This window comes from Bos mutus, chromosome 8, assembly GCF_027580195.1.
Source record: "Bos mutus isolate GX-2022 chromosome 8, NWIPB_WYAK_1.1, whole genome shotgun sequence".
NCBI lineage: Eukaryota > Metazoa > Chordata > Mammalia > Artiodactyla > Bovidae > Bos > Bos mutus.
In genome coordinates this window covers 59,053,631-59,073,000 of record NC_091624.1, presented here as the reverse complement: position 1 = coordinate 59,073,000, position 19,370 = coordinate 59,053,631, and the positions used below count along the sequence as shown (strand labels likewise).

Below are 19,370 nucleotides of genomic sequence, written 5' to 3'. Positions count from 1 at the left end.
CGAGTTTTCCAAATTTGCTGGCATATTGAGTGCAGCACTTTCACAGCATCATCTTCCAGGATTTGAAATAGCTCAACTGGAATTCTGTCAGCTCCACTAGCTTTGTTCGTAGTGATGCTTTCTAAGGCCCACTTGACTTCACATTGCAGGATATCTGGCTCTAGGTTAGTGATCACAGCATCGTGATTATCTGGGTCGTGAAGATCTTTTTTGTACAGTTCTTCTGTGTATTCTTGCCATCTCTTCTTAATATCTTCTCTTAGGTCCATACCCTTCTGTCCTTTATCGAGCCCATCTTTGAATGAAATGTACCTTTGGTGTATCTGATTTTCTTGAAGAGATCTCTAGTCTTTCCCATTCTGTTGTTTTCCTCTATTTCTTTGCATTGATCGCTGAGGAAGGCTTTCTTATCTCTTCTTGATATTCTTTGGAACTCTGCATTCAGATGCTTATATTGTTCCTTTTCTCCTTTACTTTTCACTTCTCTTCTTTTCACAGCTATTTGTAAGGCCTCCCCAGACAGCCATTTTGCTTTTTTGCATTTCTTTTCCATGGGGATGGTCTTGATCCCTGTCTCCTGTACAATGTCATGAACCTCATTCCATAGCTCATCAGGCACTCTATCTATCAGATCTAGGCCCTTAAATCTATTTCTCACTTCCATTGTATAATCATAAGGGATTTGATTTAGGTCATACCTGAATGGTCTAGTGGTTTTCCCTACTTTCTTCAATTTAAGTCTGAATTTGGCAATAAGGAGTTCATGATCTGAGCCACAGTCAGCTCCTGGTCTTGTTTTTGTTGACTGTATAGAGCTTCTCCATCTTTGGCTGCAAAGAATATAATCAGTCTGATTTTGGTGTTGACCATCTGGTGATGTCCATGTGTAGAGTCTTCTCTTGTGTTGTTGGAAGAGGGTGTTTGTTATGACCAGTGCATTTTCTTGGCAAAACTCTATTAGTCTTTGCCCTGCTTCATTCTGTACTCCAAGGCCAAATTTGCCTGTTACTCCAGGTGTTTCTTGACTTCCTACTTTTGCATTCCAGCCCCCTATAATGAAAAGGACATCTTTTTTAGGTGTTAGTTCTAAAAGGTCTTGTAGGTCTTCATAGAACCGTTCAACTTCAGCTTTTTCAGCGTTACTGGTTGGGGCATAGACTTGGATTACTGTGATATTGAATGGTTTGCCTTGGAAACGAACAGAGATCATTCTGTCGTTTTTGAGATTGCGTCCAACTACTGCATTTCGAACTCTTTTGTTGACCATAATGGCTAGTCCATTTCTTCTGAGGGATTCCTGCCCGCAGTAGTAGATATAATGGTCATCTGAGTTAAATTCACCCATTCCAGTCCATTTCAGTTCGCTGATTCCTAGAATGTCGACATTCACTCTTGCCATCTCTTGTTTGACCACTTCCAATTTGCCTTGATTCATGGACCTGACATTCCAGGTTCCTATGCAATATTGCTCTTTACAGCATCAGACCTTGCTTCTATCACCAGTCCCATCCACAGCTGGGTATTGTTTTTGCTTTGGCTCCATCCCTTCATTCTTTCTGGAGTTATTTCTCCACTGTTCTCCAGTAGCATATTGGGCCCCTACTGACCTGGGGAGTTCCTCTTTCAGTATCCTATCATTTTGCCTTTTCATACTGTTCATGGGGTTCTCAAGGCAAGAATACTGAAGTGTTTGCCATTCCCTTCTCCAGTGGACCACATTTTGTCAGATCTCTCCACCATGACCCACCCATCTTTGGTTGCCCCACGGGCATGGCTTAGTTTCGTTGAGTTAGACAAGGCTGTGGTCCTAGTGTGATTAGATTGACTAGTTTCTGTGAGTATGGTTTCACTGTTTCTGCCCTCTGATGCCCTCTTGCAACACCTACCGTCTTACTTGGGTTTCTCTTTCCTTGGGCGTGGGGTATATCTCTTCACGGCTGCTCCAGCAAAGCTCAGCCAATGCTCCTTACCTTGGACGAGGGGTATCTCCTCACTGCCGTCCTTCCTGACCTTCAACGTGGGATAGCTCCTCTAGGCCCTCCGGTGCCCGCACAGCCAGGGCGTGGGGTTGGTCCTCCCGGACACCGCCCCTGGCCTCTGGCGTGGGGTTGCTCCTCCCGGCCGCTGCCCCTGGCCTCGGGCGTCGGGGCATGGGGTAGCTCCTCCCGCCCGCCGCCCCTGGCCTCTGACGCGGGGTAACTCCTCTCGTCGCCGCCCCTGACCTCGGATGCTGGGTATCTCCTCTCGGCTGCCCCCCCGACCTCGGACGTGGGGTAGCTCCTCTCGGCCGTTCCTGCGTCGTCGCAGTCTGGCACTCTCGACTGCTGCCCCTGACCTCGGACGTGGGGTAACTCCTCTTGGCCGCCGCCCTTCGGGCATGGGGATCCTCTTTTATTCCTAATTTTTTGAATGTTTTTAATATCAAAGAATGTTGAAGTTTTTTGAATGCATTTTCTTCATCAGTTGAAGGGATCCTGTGTTAATTCATTCTGTTAATGAGGTGTATTACCCTGATTGAATTTGTATGTTGAACTATCTTTCCATTCCTAGAATATTACATTGAATAATAGTGATAATTCTTTTAGTGTACCATTCAATTTTGGTTGCTAGTATTTTGTTGAGGATATTTGCCTCAGTATTCATGAGGGATACTGATCTGTAGTTTTCTTGTGGTATCCTTGGCTTTGGTATCAGATTAATGGAGACCTATATGCAATTTGGAAGTGTTTCCTTCTCATTTTTTGGAAGAATTTGAGGAGGATTGGTGGTCTCTTTTAAATGTTTGGTAGAATTCGCCAGTGAAACTCTTCTTTTCCAAGCTTTTACTGTTGTCATTGTTGTTGGGATTTTTTTTGATTACTGATGAAATCTCATTACAAATCTGTGCATTTCTTCTTGATTCATTAGTGGTAGTGTGCATGTTTCTAGGAATTTATCCATTTTATCTAGGCTATCAAATTTGTAGACACATAGCTGTTCATAGTATTCTTATAGTCCTTTTTATTTTTGTGAAATTGGTAATATTATCCCCTCCTTCATTTTTTATTTTAGTTACAATTGACCCTTGAGCAACAAGGAGTTAGGGCTTCAAACCCCTACACAGTTGAAAACCTGCATATAACTTTACAGTTGGCCTTCCATAGCTGTGGTTCACATCCTCAGATTCACCTATAATTCTGAAGTATGTATTTATTGGAAAAAATCCATATACAAGTGTACCCACAAAATGCAAAGCTCTGTTGTTCAAGAGTCAGTTGTATTCCACTCCTCATGTATCTTTCCTTTTCTCGTTTGCCTTTCACATCTCTTCTTTTCAAAGCTCTTTTGTAAGGCCTCCTCAGACAACCATTTTGCCTTTTTGCATTTCTTTTTCTTGAGAATGGTCTTGATCCCTGCCTCCTGTACAATGTCACGAACCTCCGTCCATAGTTCTTCAGGCACTCTATCAGATCTAATCCCTTCAATCTATTTCTCACTTGCACTGTATTATCTTAAGGGATGTGGTTTAGGTCATACCTGAATGGTCTAGTGGTTTCTTGTATTTTCTTCAATTTAGGTCTGAATTTGTCAATAAGGAGTTCATGATCTGAGCCACAGTCAGCTCTGGGTCTTGTTTTTGCTGACTGTATAGAGCTTCTCCATCTTTGGCTGCAAAGAATATAATCAATCTGATTTTGGTATTGACCATCTGGTGATGTCCATGTGTAGAGTCTTCTCTTGTGTTGTTGGAAGAGGGTATTTGCTATGACCAGTGCATTCTTTTGGCAAAACTCTGTTAGCACAAGGCCAAATTTGCCTGTTACTTCAGGCAAAGTGACTGACTTTGACTTCCTACTTTTGCATTCCAGTCCCCTATAATGAAAAAGGACATCTTTTTTGGGTGTTAGTTCTAGAAGGTCTTGTAGGTCTTTATTGAGCCATTCAAGTTCAGCTTCTTCAGCATTACTGGTTGTGGCATAGACTTGGATTACTGTGATATTGAATGACTTGCCTTGGAAACACGAACAGAGATCATTCTGTCGTTTTTGAGATTGCTTTCAAGTACTGCATTTTGGACTCTTTTGTTGACTATGGTGGCTACTACATTTCTTCTAAGGGATTCTTGCCCACAGTAGTAGATATAATGGTCATCTGAGTTAAATTCACCCATTCCAGTCCATTTCTCCTCCTGCCTTCAATCTTTCCCAGCATCAGAGTCAAATGAGTCAGTTTTTTGCATCACTTGGCCAAAGTATTGGAGTTTCAGCTTCAGCATCAGTTCTTCCAATGAATGAATATTCAGGACTGATTTCCTTTGGGATGGATTGGTTGGATATCCTTGTGTCCAGGGACTCTTAAGAGTCTTCTCCACCATCACAGTTCAAAGGATTCAGTTCTTAGGTGCTCAGCTTTCTTTATAGTCCAGCTCTCACATCCACACATGACTACTGGAAAAACCATAGCTTTGTTGGCAAAGTAATGTCTCTGCTTTTTAATAAGCTGTCTAGGTTGGTCATAACTTTTCTTCCACGGAGCAAGCATCTTTTAATTTCATGGCTGCAGTCACCATCTGTAGTGATTTTGGAGCCCCCCAAAATAAAGCCTGTCACTGTTTCTAGTGTTTCCCCATCTATTTGCTATGAAGTGATGGGACCAGATGCCATGATCTTCGTTTTCTGAATGTTGAGCTTTAAGCCAACTTTTTCACTCTCCTCTTTCACTTTTTCAAGAGGCTCTTTAGTTCTTCTTCCCTTTTCTCCCATAGGTGTGGTGTCATCTGCATATCTGAGGTTATTGATATTTCTCCCAGCAATCTTGACTCCAGCTTATGTTTCATCCCGTCTAGCATTTCTCATGATGTAGTCTGTATATAAGTTAAATAAGCAGGGTGACAATATACAGCCTTGACATACTCCTTTCCCAATTTGGAACCAGTCTGTATTCCATGTCCAGTTCTAACTGTTGCTTTCTGACCTGCACACAGATTTCTCAGGAGGCAGGTCAGGTGGTCTGGTTTTCCCACCTCTTTGAGAATTTTCCACAGTTTGTTGTGATCCACACAAAGACTTTGGCGTAGTCACTAAAGCAGAAGTAGATATTTTTCTGGAACTCTCTTGATTTTTTGATAATCCAGTGGGTGTTGACAATTTGATCTCTGGTTCTTCTGCCTTTTCTAAATCCAGCTTGAACATCTGGAAGTTCATGGTTTACGTACTGTTGAAGCCTGGCTTGGAGAATTTTGAGCATTACCTTACTAGCGTGTGAGATGAGTGCAGTTGTGCAGTAGTTTGAGCATTCTTTGGCATTGCCTTTTTTTGGGATTGGAATGAAAACTGACCTTTCACAATCCTGTGGCCACTGCTGAGTTTTCCAAATTTGCTGGCATATTGAGTGCAGCACTTTCACAGCATCATCATTTAGAATTTGAAATAGCTCAACTGGAATTCCATCACCTACCTCCACTAGCTTTGTTCATAGTGATGTTTCGTAAGGCCCACTTGACTTCACATTCCAGGATGTCTGGCTCTAGGTGAGTGATCACACCATCATGATTATGTGGGTTGTAAAGATCTTTTTTGCATAGTTCTTCTGTGTCTTCTTGCCACCTCTTCTTAATATCTTCTGCTTCTGTTAGGTCCATGCCATTTCTGTCTTTTATCGAGCCCATCTTTGCATGAAATGTTCCGTAGGTCTTTAATTTTCTTGAAGAGATCCCTAGTCTTTCCCATTCTATTATTTTCTTCTGTTTCGTTGCATTGATCACGGAAGAAGGCTTTCTTATCTCTCCTTGCTATTCTTTGGAACTCTGCATTCAATGGGTATATCTTTCCTTTTCTCCTTTGTAAAAATGCAAAATAGTTGTCTGAGGAGGCCTTACAAACAGCTGTGAAGAGAAGAGAAGGGAAAGGCAAAGGAGAAGAGGACCACTGTCATACTGGTTTTTATATTTGCCTATTTATCTGCCTTTACTGGAGAACTTTATATTTCTGTGTAAGTTCAAGTTAGCACCTAGTGTTCTTTTTTTTTTTTTTTTTTTTACTTATAGGACTTTAAAATTTCTTGTAAGGCAGCTGTCTTGGAAATGAACTCCCTCAATTTTTATCTGACATTAGTATCTTAATTTTACCCTCATTTTTGCTGGGTATAATGTTTGGTTGACAGTTTTTCAATTTTAATTCAGTACTTTAAATATATCATTACCTTGTTACTTTGGTTGCACTGTTTCTGCTGAGAAACCCATGATAATCTTATTGAGGATCCTTTGTACATGTGAAGTTGCTTTTCTCTTGTTGCCTTTAATAGTCTCTCTTTCATTATTCTGTTTCTTGCTTGGGATTCTTAAAATTTGTATATTCGTGTGTTTCCTCAAATTTCTAGCTATTATTGTTCAAATAACTCTATATTTATCTTTCTTCCTCGTGGAGTCCATGATTAATGTGCTGTATCTCTTCTCCTGGGCTCCCATTGTGTACGTATTGACCCACTTAATGATGTACCATAAGTTCCTTAGCCTCTCTTCCCTTTTCTTCATTGTTTTCTTTTTTGTTCCTAGTATTTTCAAATGACCTGTCTTCAGGTTTTCTAATTTTTTTTTTTGCCTGTTGAAGATTGCTTTGGATTTTCTCTAGTGAGTTTTCAATCCAGTTATTCTTATACCTCTATTGGAGTGTGTGTGTGTTTTCTACTTTCTTTCAAGACTTACAGTTGGTGGAATTTATATACAACGTTGTGTAAGTTTCAGGTGTACAACGTGTTGGCTTGATACTTTGTGTATTGCAGTGTGATTACCACCATAGCTTTAGCTAACACCTCCATCATATCACATACACATCATTTGTGTGTGTGTGTGGTCGGAATGCTTAAGATTTAGTCTCTCAACAGTGTTGAAGTATATAATACAGTATTTTTGACTGTAGTCACTCTGCTCTGCATTAGATCTCCAGAACTTAAATTATCTCCTAGTTGCTAGTTTGTGTTTTTTAACATTTCCCCAATTCTGCCACTTTCTAATCCCTGGTCACCACTGTTTTACTGTTTCTTTAAGTTTGACTCTTTTAGATTCTTTAAATAAATTATATCATACAGTGTTTATCTTTCCTCATCTGTCTTACGTCACCATAAACCCCTTAAAGGGGGTCCATCTATGTTGTTCCAAATGACAGGCTTTCTTTTTCATGGCTTAATATTCCCTTTATATATAAACCACATCTTTATCTATTCATCTTGATGACACTAACTGGTTTCCATATTTTGGCTATTGTCAATAATGTGCAGTAAACATGGGAATGCAGGAATCTTTCTGGTACCCCATTTTCTTTGCCTTTGAATATATATGAAATGGATTTTCTGAATCATATTCAAGATTTTTTAGTCACCGTTTTCTGCAGTTTGACTATGATATGCCTAAGGGTAAACTTTTTATTATTTTCCTGCCTGGTATTTTTGGAGCTTCCTGGCTCTGTGGTTTGGTGACTTTATAATTAATTTCAGAAATTTCTTAGCCATTATTGCTCCAAATGTATACATTTGCTCCTCTCTCCTTATTTGCCTTCTGGTATTCCTATTATGCCTAGGTTACAGCTTTTAGAATTGTCCTACGGTTCTTGGACATTGTTTTATCATTTTAATTTTATCTTTCTCTTTACATTTCAGTTCAGAAGTTTTTATTATTTTATTATGGAAGTTTATTTGGAAGCTATGTTATTAATATTTACATATCTTTAAGCTTGCTGATTTTTAAAAAAGTATGTGAAATGACTTAAACTTTATTTAAAATGTACATTTTCAAACTTGTTCAGTATTGTAAATTTATGGACAGGACAAAATAGAAATTATCACATAGTCACATTTTATTTTTATTTCTAATTTATTTTTTCATTGAAGGAAAGAGTCTTTAAGTCTGTTAGTGCTTTACAATTTTCAAAAGTTTCACATATATGATTTCATATAATCGCATAATAACCTTTTCCCCCTTCATCTCTGTATTGTTCCTCCCTCCTTCCCTCTCCCCACTGGTAAGCACTAGGTTGTTCTGTATATTTGTGAGTTTGCTTCTTATTTGTTTTATTCACTAGTTGCATTTTTTTAGACTCCACATGTAAGTAATATACTTTCTCTGATTTATTTCACTTAGCATAATGCCTTCCAAGTCTGTCTGTGTTGCTGCAAATGGCAATATTTTATTCTTTCTTATGGCTATTATTCCATTTTATGTGTGTATTACATTTTCTTTATCCACTCATCTGTTGATGGACACTTGGGTTCCTTCCATTTCTTGGCACTTGTAAATAATCTGGGGCATTATACATGCACCCCAATGCCAATCTATGAGCATTGGGGTGCATGTATATTTTCCAATTAGTGTTTTTTTTTTTCTGAATATATACCCAGGAGTGGAATTGCTGAGTCATCTGGTAGTTATATTTTTAGATTTTGAGAAACTTCCACAGTGTCTTCCACAGTGGCTGCATCACTTTACATTCTCACCAACTGTGTACCAGGGTTCTCTCTTCTCCACATCCTTAGCAACATTAGTTACTTGTCTTCTTTTTGATGACAACCATTCTGACAGGTGTGAGGTGGTATCTTATTGTGGTTTTGATTTGCATTTCCCTGATGATTAATGATCTTGGGTGTGTTTTCCTATGCCTGTTGCCCATCTTCATGTCTTCTTTGGGAAAATGCCTATTCAGTTCCTTTGCTCATTTTTCAGTCTTGGTTTTTTTTTTTTTTGCCACTCTATGTGGTATGTGGGGTCTTAGTCCCCTGACCAGAGGTCAAGCCTGGGTCCCCTCCATACAGTGGAAACATGGAGTCTCAACCACTGGACCCCCAGGGAATTTAATTTCTCAGTGGGGGGGTTTGATATTGAGTTGTATCAGCTATTTTTTTAAAAAAAATTAGTTTATTTTAGTTGGAGGAGAATTACACTATTGTAATGGTTTTTGCCATACATCAACATGAATCAGCCACGGGTATACAAGTGTCCCCCCATTCTAAACCCCCCTCCCAGCTCCTTCCCCACCCCATCCCTTTATGTTGTCCCAGAGCACCAATTGGGTGGTGCTTCATGCATTGGTCTCTGAGCTCACACTGGTCATCTGTTTTACATATGGTAATGTACATGTTTCAGTGCTGTTCTCTCAAGTCTTCCAACCCTCTCCTTCTCCCACTGAGTCCAAAAGTATGTTCTTTATGTCTGTGTCTCCTTTGCTTGCCTGCATGTAGTATTGTCAGTACCATCTAAGTTCTGTATATATGCGTTAATATACAGTATTTGTCTTTTTCTGACTTACTTCACTTCTGTATAATAGGTTCTAGGTTCATCCATCTTATTAGAATTGACTCAAATGAGTTCCTTTTACTAGCTGAGTAATATTCCATCGTGTATATGTACCACAACTTCCTCATACATTCATCTGTTGATGGACATCTAGGTTGCTTCCATGTCCTGCTGCTGCTGCTAAGTCGCTTCAGTCGTGTCCGACTCTGTGCGACCCCATAGATGGTTGCCCACCAGGCTCCCCTGTCCCTGGGATTCTCCAGGCAAGAACACTGGAGTGGGTTGCTACTTCCTTCTCCAATGCACGAAAGTGAAAAGTGAAAGGGAAGTCGCTCAGTCGTGTCCGACTCTTAGTGACCCCATGGACTGCAGCCTACCAGGCTCCTCCATCCATGGGATTTTCCAGGCAAGAATACTGGAGTGGGTCGCCATTGCCTTCTCCGTGTCCTAGCTATTGTAAATAGTGCTGCAGTGAACATTGCTGTACATGCGTCTCTTTCAGTTCTGGTTTCCTTGTGATATATGCCCAGTATTGGGATTGCTAGGTCTATGAGCTGTTAATATATATTGGGTATTGTCTCCTTATTGGTCTTATCATTTGGAAATATTTTCTCCTATTCAGTAGGTTTGTCTTTTTGTTTTGTCGATAATTTTCTTTGCTGTACAAAAGCTTTAAGCTTAAATACACGTTTTCTGCCTTTTTCTTTGCTCTAGAAGATGGATCCAAAAAAATACTGCTGCAATTAGGTCTTTAATCCAGGTTGAATTTATTTTTGTATATGGTGTTATAAAATGTTTTAATTTTATTCTTTTACATGTGGCTGTCCAGTTTTCTCAGCACCACTTACTGAAGAGACTGTTTTCTCCATTGTATATTCTTGTAGACTAATTGACTGTAAATATGGGCATGTATTTCTGGACTCTGCTCTTACATTGATCAATGTGTCTGTTTTTGTGCCAGTACTATACTGTTTGGATGATGATTTTTTTGTTGTTTAGTTGTTTGGTCATGTCCAACTCTTTGCGACCCAATGGACTGCAGCATGCCAGGCTTCCCTGTCCTTCAGTGTCTCCCAGAGTTTGCTAACTATCTCCTGGAGTTTGATAATGATAGCTTTGTAGTATAGTCTGAAGTCAGAGAGGGTGATTGCTCCAGCTCTGTTCTTTTTCAAGATTGTTTGGGCTATTCAGGGTCTTCTGTGTTTCCATGCAAAATTATTTGTTCTTGTTCTGTGAAAAATACCATTGGTATTTTGATAGGGGTTACACTGAGTCTATCTTTGCATTGGGTAGTATGATTATTTTTTGTTTTTTTCCTGAATACAGGTCTTGTACCTCTTTGGTTAGATTTATTCCTAGATACATTATTCTTTTTGATGCAGTAATATATTGGTTGTTTTTTTTTATAGTGTATAGAAATGCAACAGACTTCTCTATGTTAATTTTGTATTCTACAATTTACAGAATTCATTGATGAACTCCAGTAGTTTTCTGGTGCATCTTAAGGATTTTCTGGGTAGAGTACCATGTCATCTGCAGTGACAATTTTACTTTTTCCTTCCCAGTTTGGATTCATTTTATTTCTTTTTCTTCCCTGCTCTGGCTAGGACTTCCAAATCTATATTGAATAAATGTGGCAAGAGTGGACATACTTGTCTTGTTCTTGATCTTAGAGGAAATGCTTTTAGCTTTTCAGCATTGAGTATAATAGTAGCTGTGGGTTTGTCATATATGGTCTTTGTTATGTTGAGATTATCTGGAGCATCTTTCTTATACATGTTAAATTTATCAAAAGCTGTTTCTGCATCTGTTGAGAGAGTCATAAGGGTTTTATTCTTCAGTTTACTAATGTGCTGCATCACACTGATTGTTGTGTGGAGATTGAAAATTCCCTGCATCCCTGGGATAAATTCCACTTGATCATGGTGTATAAGCCTCTTAATGTATTGTTTTAGTCAGTTTACTAGTATTTTATTGAGGATTGTAGCATATGTGGTCATTAGTGATACCAGCCTGTTATTTTGTTTTCTTTTTTGTGGTATTTTTGGTTTTGGTATCAAGATGATGGTGTCTTCATGGAATGGGTTTGGAAGTGTTCTTCCTCTGAAATTTATGGAGTAGTTTTAGAAGAATAGGTGTTAACTCTTAAGTGTTTGGTAGAATTTGCCTGTGAAACCATCAGGTCCTGGAGTTTTTGTTTATTGGGAGTTTTTAATCACAGGTTAAATTATAGTACTTGTCATTGGCCTGCTCATGCTTTCTTTTGCTTCCTGGTTCAGTCTTGGAGACTTTGTGTGTTTTCAAAGTAGCAGCTTTTAGTTTACTTTTTCTTTTCTATTTTCTTGGTCTCTATTTCACTTATTTCTGCTCTGATGTTTATGATTTCTTTCCTTCTGCTAACTTTGAGTTTTGTTTGTTCTTTATCTCAGTTGCTTTAGGTATAAAGTTAGGTTTTTTTAATTGAGATTTTTCCTGTTTCCTGAGGTAAGCTTGTATTGCTATAAACTTCCCTCATGACTGCTTTTGCTGCTTCCCATAGGTTTTGGATTGTTGTTTTTTCATTTGTCTCTAGGTATATTTAAAATTTCCTTTTTTCCTAACTCCAGAAAAATAAATGACCCAATCAAAAAATGGGCCAAAGAACTAAATAGACATCTCTCCAAAGAAGACATACAGATGGCTAACAAACACATGAAAAGATGCTCAACATCACTCATTATCAGAGAAATGCAAATCAAAACCACTATGAGGTACCATCTCACACCAGTCAGAATGGCTGCGATCCAAAAGTCTACAAATAATAAATGCTGGAGAGGGTGTGGAGAAAAGGGAACCCTCTTACACTGTTGGTGGGAATGCAAACTAGTACAGCCACTATGGAGAACAGTGTGGAGATTCCTTAAAAAACTGAAAATAGAACTGCCTTATGATCCAGCAATCCCACTGCTGGGCATACACACTGAGGAAACCAGAAGGGAAAGAGACACGTGTACCCCAATGTTCATCGCAGCACTGTTTATAATAGCCAGGACATGAAAGCAACCTAGATGTCCATCAGCAGATGAATGGATAAGAAAGCTGTGGTACATATACACAATGGAGTATTACTCAGCCATTAAAAAGAATACATTTGAATCAGTTCTAATGAGGTGGATGAAACTGGAGCCTATTATACAGAGTGAAGTAAGCCAGAAGGAAAAACATCAATACAGTATACTAACGCATATATATGGAATTTAGAAAGATGGTAACAATAACCCAGTGTACGAGACAGCAAAAGAGACACTGATGTATAGAACAGTCTTATGGACTCTGTGGGAGAGGGAGAGGGTGGGAAGATTTGGGAGAATGACATTGAAACACGTAAAATATCATGTAAGAAACGAGATGCCAGTCCAGGTTCGATGCACGATACTGGATGCCTGGGGCTAGTGCACTGGGACGACCCAGAGGGATGGTATGGGGAGGGAGGAGGGAGGAGGGTTCAGGATGGGGAACACATGTATACCTGTGGCGGATTCATTTTGATATTTGGCAAAACTAATACAATTATATGAAGTTTAAAAATAAAAAAAATAAAATTTCCTCTTTTATTTATTCAGTGATCCATTGATTGTTTAGTAACATATTGATTAACCCATGTATTTGTGTTTTTTGCAGTTGTTTTTAGTGAGTTTCTCACCTTATAGCTTTGTGGTTGGAAGAGATGCTTGATACGATTTCAGTTTTCTTAAATTTACTGAGGCCTGCTTTGTGGTCCAACATGTGATCTATTCTGGAGAATGTTCTATGTGCATTTAAAAAGAATGTGTATCCTGCCGCTTTTTGATTGAATTCTGTCTATATATCAGTTAAGTAGATGTGGTATAGTCTGTCCTTTAAGTCCAGGGTTTCCAGTTTGATTTTCTGTCTGGATGATCTGTCCATTGATGTACATAAGGTTGTTAAAATCCCAACTATTATTGTGTTACTGTTGATGTCTCCTTTTTCATCTTTTAAGATTTGCCTTATGTATTTAGTTGCTCTTCTCTTGGGTACACATATATTTACAGTTGTTTTATCTTCTTGGTTTGATCCTTTGATCAGTATGTAATGTTCTTTTCTATTTTTTGTAGCAATCTTTTTTAAAAATTTATTTTAATTGGAGGCTAATTACTTTATACTATTGTGGTGGTTTTTGCCATACATTCACATGAATCGGCCATGGGTGTACATGTGTTCCCCATCCTGAACCCCCTCCCACCTCCCTCCCCATCACATCCCCCAGGGTCATCCCAGTGCACTAGCCCTGAGCACCCTGTCTTATGCATTGAACCTGGACTGGCGATCTATTTCACATATGATAATAATATATATGTTTAAATGCTATCTCAAATCATCCCACCCTCGCCTTCTCCCACAGAGTCCAAAAGTCTGTTCTTTACATCTGTGTCTCTTTTGCTGTCTCACATATAGGGTCATCATTACCATCTTTCTAAATTCCATATATATGCGTTAATATACTATGTTGTTGTTTTTCTTTCTGACTTACTTCACTCTGTATTATAGGCTCCAATTTCATCTACCTCATTAGAACTGCTTCAAATGCATTCTTTTTAATGGCTGAGTAATATTCCATTGTGTATATGTACCACAGCTTTCTTATCCATTTGTTTGCTGATGGACATCTAGGTTGCTTCCATGTCCTGGCTATTATAAACAGTGCTGCGATGAACATTGGGGTACACATGTCTCTTTCACTTCTGGTTTCCTCGGTGTGTATGCCCAGCAGTGGGATTGCTGGGTCATATGGGAGTTCTATTTCCAGTTTTTTAAGGAATCTCCACACTGTTCTCCATAGTGGTTGTACTAGTTTGTAGCAATCTTTAAAGTATTTCATGTGATATAAATATTCCTAGTTAGGCTTTCTTTTGATTTCTGTTTACATGAAATACCTTTTTTCATTCTCTCTCAGTGTGTGTGTCTCTAGATCTGAAGTGAGTCTTGTGTAGTGGGTCTTGTTTGTGTATCCATTCAGCCACTCTGTGTCTTTCAGTTGGAGTGTTTAGTCCACTTATATTTAACTTAATTATTGATTCGTATGTTCTTACTGTCATTTTGTTAGCAGTTTTGTATTTGTTGTTGTAGGTTTTCTCCCTTTCTCCCCCGCCCCCCGCCACCTTTGTTCTCCTGTGATTTGACGAGTATCTTTTGTGTTATGTTTGGGATTCCTTGTGTATATCTATTATAGATTTTGGTTTGTGGTCACAGTGATGTTTTTGTGTATAGCAGTCTATGCAAAACATAAAAGCCCAAACATCCCTACATGAGAAAGGAAATACTTTTAAGTCAAGGAAGTGCAGAGTCCCATGCATGATAAACCCAAGGAGGAACTCACAGAGACATATATTAGTCAAATTGACAAAAATTAAAGACAATGAGAAAATACTAAAAGCAACAAGGGAAAAAAAACGCATATAACATACAAGGGAATCTCTATAAGGTTATCCGCTGATTTTTAGGAGAAACTCTGCAGGCTAGAAGAGAATGGCACAATATATTCAAGGTGATTAAATGATAAAATCTACCTTCAAGAATACTGTACCCAGCAAGGCTCTCCTTGAGATTTAATGGAGAGATCAAAAGTTTACAATCAAGCAAAAGCTGAAAGAGTTCAGCACTGCCAAATCAGCTTTACAACAGTTGTTAAAGGAACCTTCTTTAGGTGAAAAAAGAAGACCGTAATTGAAAATAAGAATATTATTAAACAAAAAGGTCACTGGTAAAGGCAAACAGACAGTAAAGGTAGGAAGTCATCCACACACACAAAACTAGTAGGGAGGTTTAAAGATGAAAGTAGAAAAGTTATCGACACCCACAATAAGCTGTTGTTGTTTCATCAATCAGTTTTGTCCAACTCTTTTGTGACCCCATGGACTATAGCCCACCAAGCTCCTCTCTCTGTGGGATTTCCCAGGCAAGAATACTGGAGTGGATTGCCATTTCCTTCTCCAGGGGATCTTCCCCAGGAACCAAACCTGTGTCTCCTGCATTGACAGGCAGCCTTTACCACTGAGCCACCAGGGAAGCCCAAAATAAGCTGTTACTGCTACTGCTAAGTCACTTCGGTCGTGTCGGACTCTGTGCAACCCCATAGACGGCGGATACACAAAATAATTAGATACAAAACATAGTATGAAAAATAGTCATTGTGAAGGGATACAAAAAATAATTAGATACAAAATTTAGTATCAAAAATAGTCATAGTGAAGGGAGGAGAGTGCAAATACATGTTTTTAAAAAATTCATTTGAGATCGGCAACTTAAAACAGTTGCATAGATTGCTGTGCAAAACTTGTCGTAATCAGAAAAACCCCAAATCTAAAATCACTTGTACTTTAAATGGTACTGCTAATATCTAAATTTAGTTTTATATGTGGATATTAACTTTGGACAAATTAAATGTTGTTACCTCTTAATTTTTCTTCAGTATCATGTAGTTTTCATTTTGTTGCACTGGAAGCCCTTTTAAAATTTGTTAAAATATATTTGATAGAAATATTTTTTCTATCAAGTTTAATTTTTAACCAGTATATAGAGATATATAACGTTATAGACTTAAAGCTATTTATTTAGAGAAGATACATTTTAATGTAAAATAACATTTTACAGTATAATACTTTTTCCGGTTGTACTAATTCATCTTATGTCTGTGTAGTATATTGATTTAAAAAAAATTCAAAGCTGCCAGTTCAAAGAATTAGCCATAAATGGAAAGTTTAAGCTATACTGTTGAACATTATATAATGGTGCTTTCCAGGAGCTGGGGTTAGAGGAGAAATGGGAAGTTATTGTTTATAACGTTTCAGTTTTACAAGATAAAAAGAGTTATGAGGATGGATAGTGGTGATGGCCACACAAAAATGTGAATGTATTTCATACCACTGAACCAGATGCTTTAAAACAGCTGATGGTTAATTTTGTTGTTTGTATTATACCACAATAAAAAATGTATAATTAAAAAAAAAAAGAAAAAACAGTAAATGATACTCTATATACCTGTGTCATTCACCCAATATATATTGGTCAGTACCCCAATATATTAATGTTTGTTTCTAATTGTACAAGTCACTTCTATTAGATGTTCACTGATGTTACTTCTTGGTGTTTTCCCCGTATATCATGTGAACATCTAGATAACAGTTCAGTTCAGTTCTTTCGCTCAGTCGTGTCCAACTCTTTGCGATCCCATGAACGGCAGCATGCCAGGCCTCCGTGTCCATCACCAATTCCCGGAGTTCACCCAAACTCATGTCCATCGAGACAGTGATGCCATCTAGCCATCTCATCCTCTGTCGTCCCCTTCTCCTCCCGCCCCCAATCCCTCCCAGCATCAGGGTCTTTTCCAATGAGTCAACTCTTCGCATGAGGTGGCCAAAGTATTGGAGTTTCAGCTTCAGTATCAGTCCTTCCAGTGAACATCCAGGACTGATCTCCTTTAGGATGGACTGGTTGGATCTCCTTGCAGTCCAAGGGACTCTCAAGAGTCTTCTCCAACACCACAGTTAAAAGCATCAGTTCTTCGGCGCTCAGCTTTCTTCACAGTTCAACTCTCACGTCCATACATGACTACTGGAAAAACCATAGCCTTGACTAGGCGGACCTTTGTTGGCAAAGTAATGTCTCTGCTTTTTAATATGCTTTCTAGGTTGGTCATAACTTTCCTTCCAAGGAGTAAGTGTCTTTTAATTTCATGGCTGCAGTCATCATTTGCAGTGATTTTGGAGCCCCAAAAAATAAAGTCTGACACTGTTTCCACTGTTTCCCCATCTATTTCCCATGAAGTGATGGGACTAGATGCCATGATCTTAGTTTTCTCAGTGTTGAGCTTTAAGCCAACTTTTTCACATTCATCGAGAGGCTTTTTAGTTCCTCTTCACTTTCTGCTATAAGGGTGGTGTCATCTGCATATCTGAGGTTATTAATATTTCTCCTGGCAATCTTGATTCCAGCTTGTGCTTCTTCCAGCCTAGCGTTTCTCATGATGTACTCTGCATAGAAGTTAAATAAGCAGGGTGACAATATACAGCCTTGACATACTCCTTTTCCTATATGGAACCAGTCTGTTGTTCCATGTCCAGTTCTAACTGTTGCTTCCTGACCTGCATATAGGTTTCTCAAGAGGCAGGCCAGGTGGTCTGGTAGTCCCATCTCTTTCAGAATTTTCCACAGTTTATTGTGATCGAGTTACTCATATTCAAATTACTGCCTAAAAGTGAAGGCATTCATTTTCTGTAGCAGAATTAAAACAGAGCAAGATAGGACAACACTCAGTATCTCTAATTAATAAGAAATCCTTATTAATCTCACATGGTTGAATTAAAAATCTTTCCAGTTGCTCATTGCAAATATACTTAAGCAGTCATTTTTTCCAGTAATTTCTTACATCATGCTATGTTGGTAGATTCATATTATTTGTATAATTTTGATGAAAATATATCCATTATCCTTGAGCTACGCTGTATAGGTCAGAACTTAAATGATGTTTGCTCAAACGTAGAATCTTAGACTAAGTTGAAGAATGAAGGGGAGCCAACAATTATAGTTGGATTCTGTTTCTATTTACATTTTGATAACTGTTTTCCTTGATAGGACATTTAGGAATGAAGTATACCTACCTTGTTAAAGTTTATTTGAATATTTCACTTTTAGTTTTTTATTCATTTTGTTTTTTTCTTTTAGGAGCTGTGGCCCTGAAGAATCTTGAAATTAAAGAAAATGCCCTGGTATGTTTTGACAATAAGCACTTTCTTATGTTAGGTTCCATGAACAGGTTACATTTAGGTTACATGAACATCTTCCTGATTTGTCATCTTAAATTATTTAAGTTTAAGAAAACTTCTTAAAGTAATTTTTAAAAACTGTGAATTTTGCAAAATGGACTTTCAATCTCCATAGAAATACAACCTGACTGTAATTTCCCCCACTAAAAATATTTCTAAAATTTGTCTCTTCCCGTATGCTTTCATTTTAGATTTTTAACTTACCTCTCCAGTCATCTTCAGTTTTTTTTTTTTTTCCTGGTACCATTTTAATCATATATATATATTTTTTGCCATAGAATACAGTAGAATTAACACTGTTGTGCAGCCATCATCAGTATGTATTTCTGGAACATTTTTATTACACTAAGGAAGGCTTTGTCACCAGTAAGAAATAACATAACTCCCCATTCCCTTTCTCCACTCACCCTGCTAACTTCTGCTTCACTTAATTTGCCTATTCCAAGTACCTCATATAAATGGACTCCTGCTATGTTTGTCATTTTTTATCTAGTTTACTTAACATAATTCCTTTGAGGTTCATCCATGTTGTAGCAGGTATCAGGAAATCACTCCTTTTTATGAAGGCTGAATAGTATTGTATGTATATACTGCATTTTGGTCACTTTTCTGTTGATGTACACTTGGGTTGTTTTTGCCTCTGTGTCTTGTGGATAATGCTGCTATGAATATTAGTATTCATGTCTGTTCAAATCCTAGCTTTCATTCCTGTGGGTAAATACTTAGGAGTGAAATTGATGGATTATTTAGTAATTGTACGTTTAGCCTTTTTAGGACCCCCCACACTAACTCAGTCCATAAAGAATTCACCTGCAATGCAGGAGGCCCGGTTTTGATTCCTGGGTTGGGAAGACTGCCCTGGAGAAGGAAATGGCAGTACACTCCAGTACTATTGTTCAGGAAGCTCAGGGACGGAGGAGCCTGCTGGGCTCCAGTCCATGGGGTCACAGGGGTCGGGCACGGCTGAGCCATTGAACCGCCGCCACACTGTTCCCAAAGCAGTTGAGCCACATTATGTAGGCACACCTTGGAGATTTCGTAGGTTCGTTTCCAGTCCGCTACAGTCAAGTGAATATGGTCACAAAAAAGCAAGTCACGGAAGGTTTTGGTTTCCCAGGGTATTTAAAAATTATATTTACACTCTGTGTGTATATGCTCAGTTGCTCAGTCATGTGTGTCTCTTTGCAACCTGACAGACTGTAGCCCACCAGGCTCTTTGTCCATGGAATTTTCTAGGCAAGAACACTGGAATGGGTTGCCATTTCCTACTCCAGGGGATCTTCCAA

The 19,370-nt window shown here is 38.6% G+C and overlaps 1 protein-coding gene across 3 annotated transcripts in view; it reads left to right on the top strand.

Annotated features, from left to right (window-relative positions):
* VPS13A (vacuolar protein sorting 13 homolog A) overlaps positions 1-19,370 on the top strand; it is a 283,496-nt gene that overhangs the window by 8,190 nt on the left and 255,936 nt on the right. For all 3 annotated transcript variants that reach the window (XM_005892982.2, XM_005892984.3, XM_005892985.2), the window contains exon 2: positions 17,984-18,027. In XM_005892982.2, the coding sequence (XP_005893044.1) occupies positions 17,984-18,027 (44 nt within the window). The remainder of the gene's footprint in view (positions 1-17,983; positions 18,028-19,370) is intronic.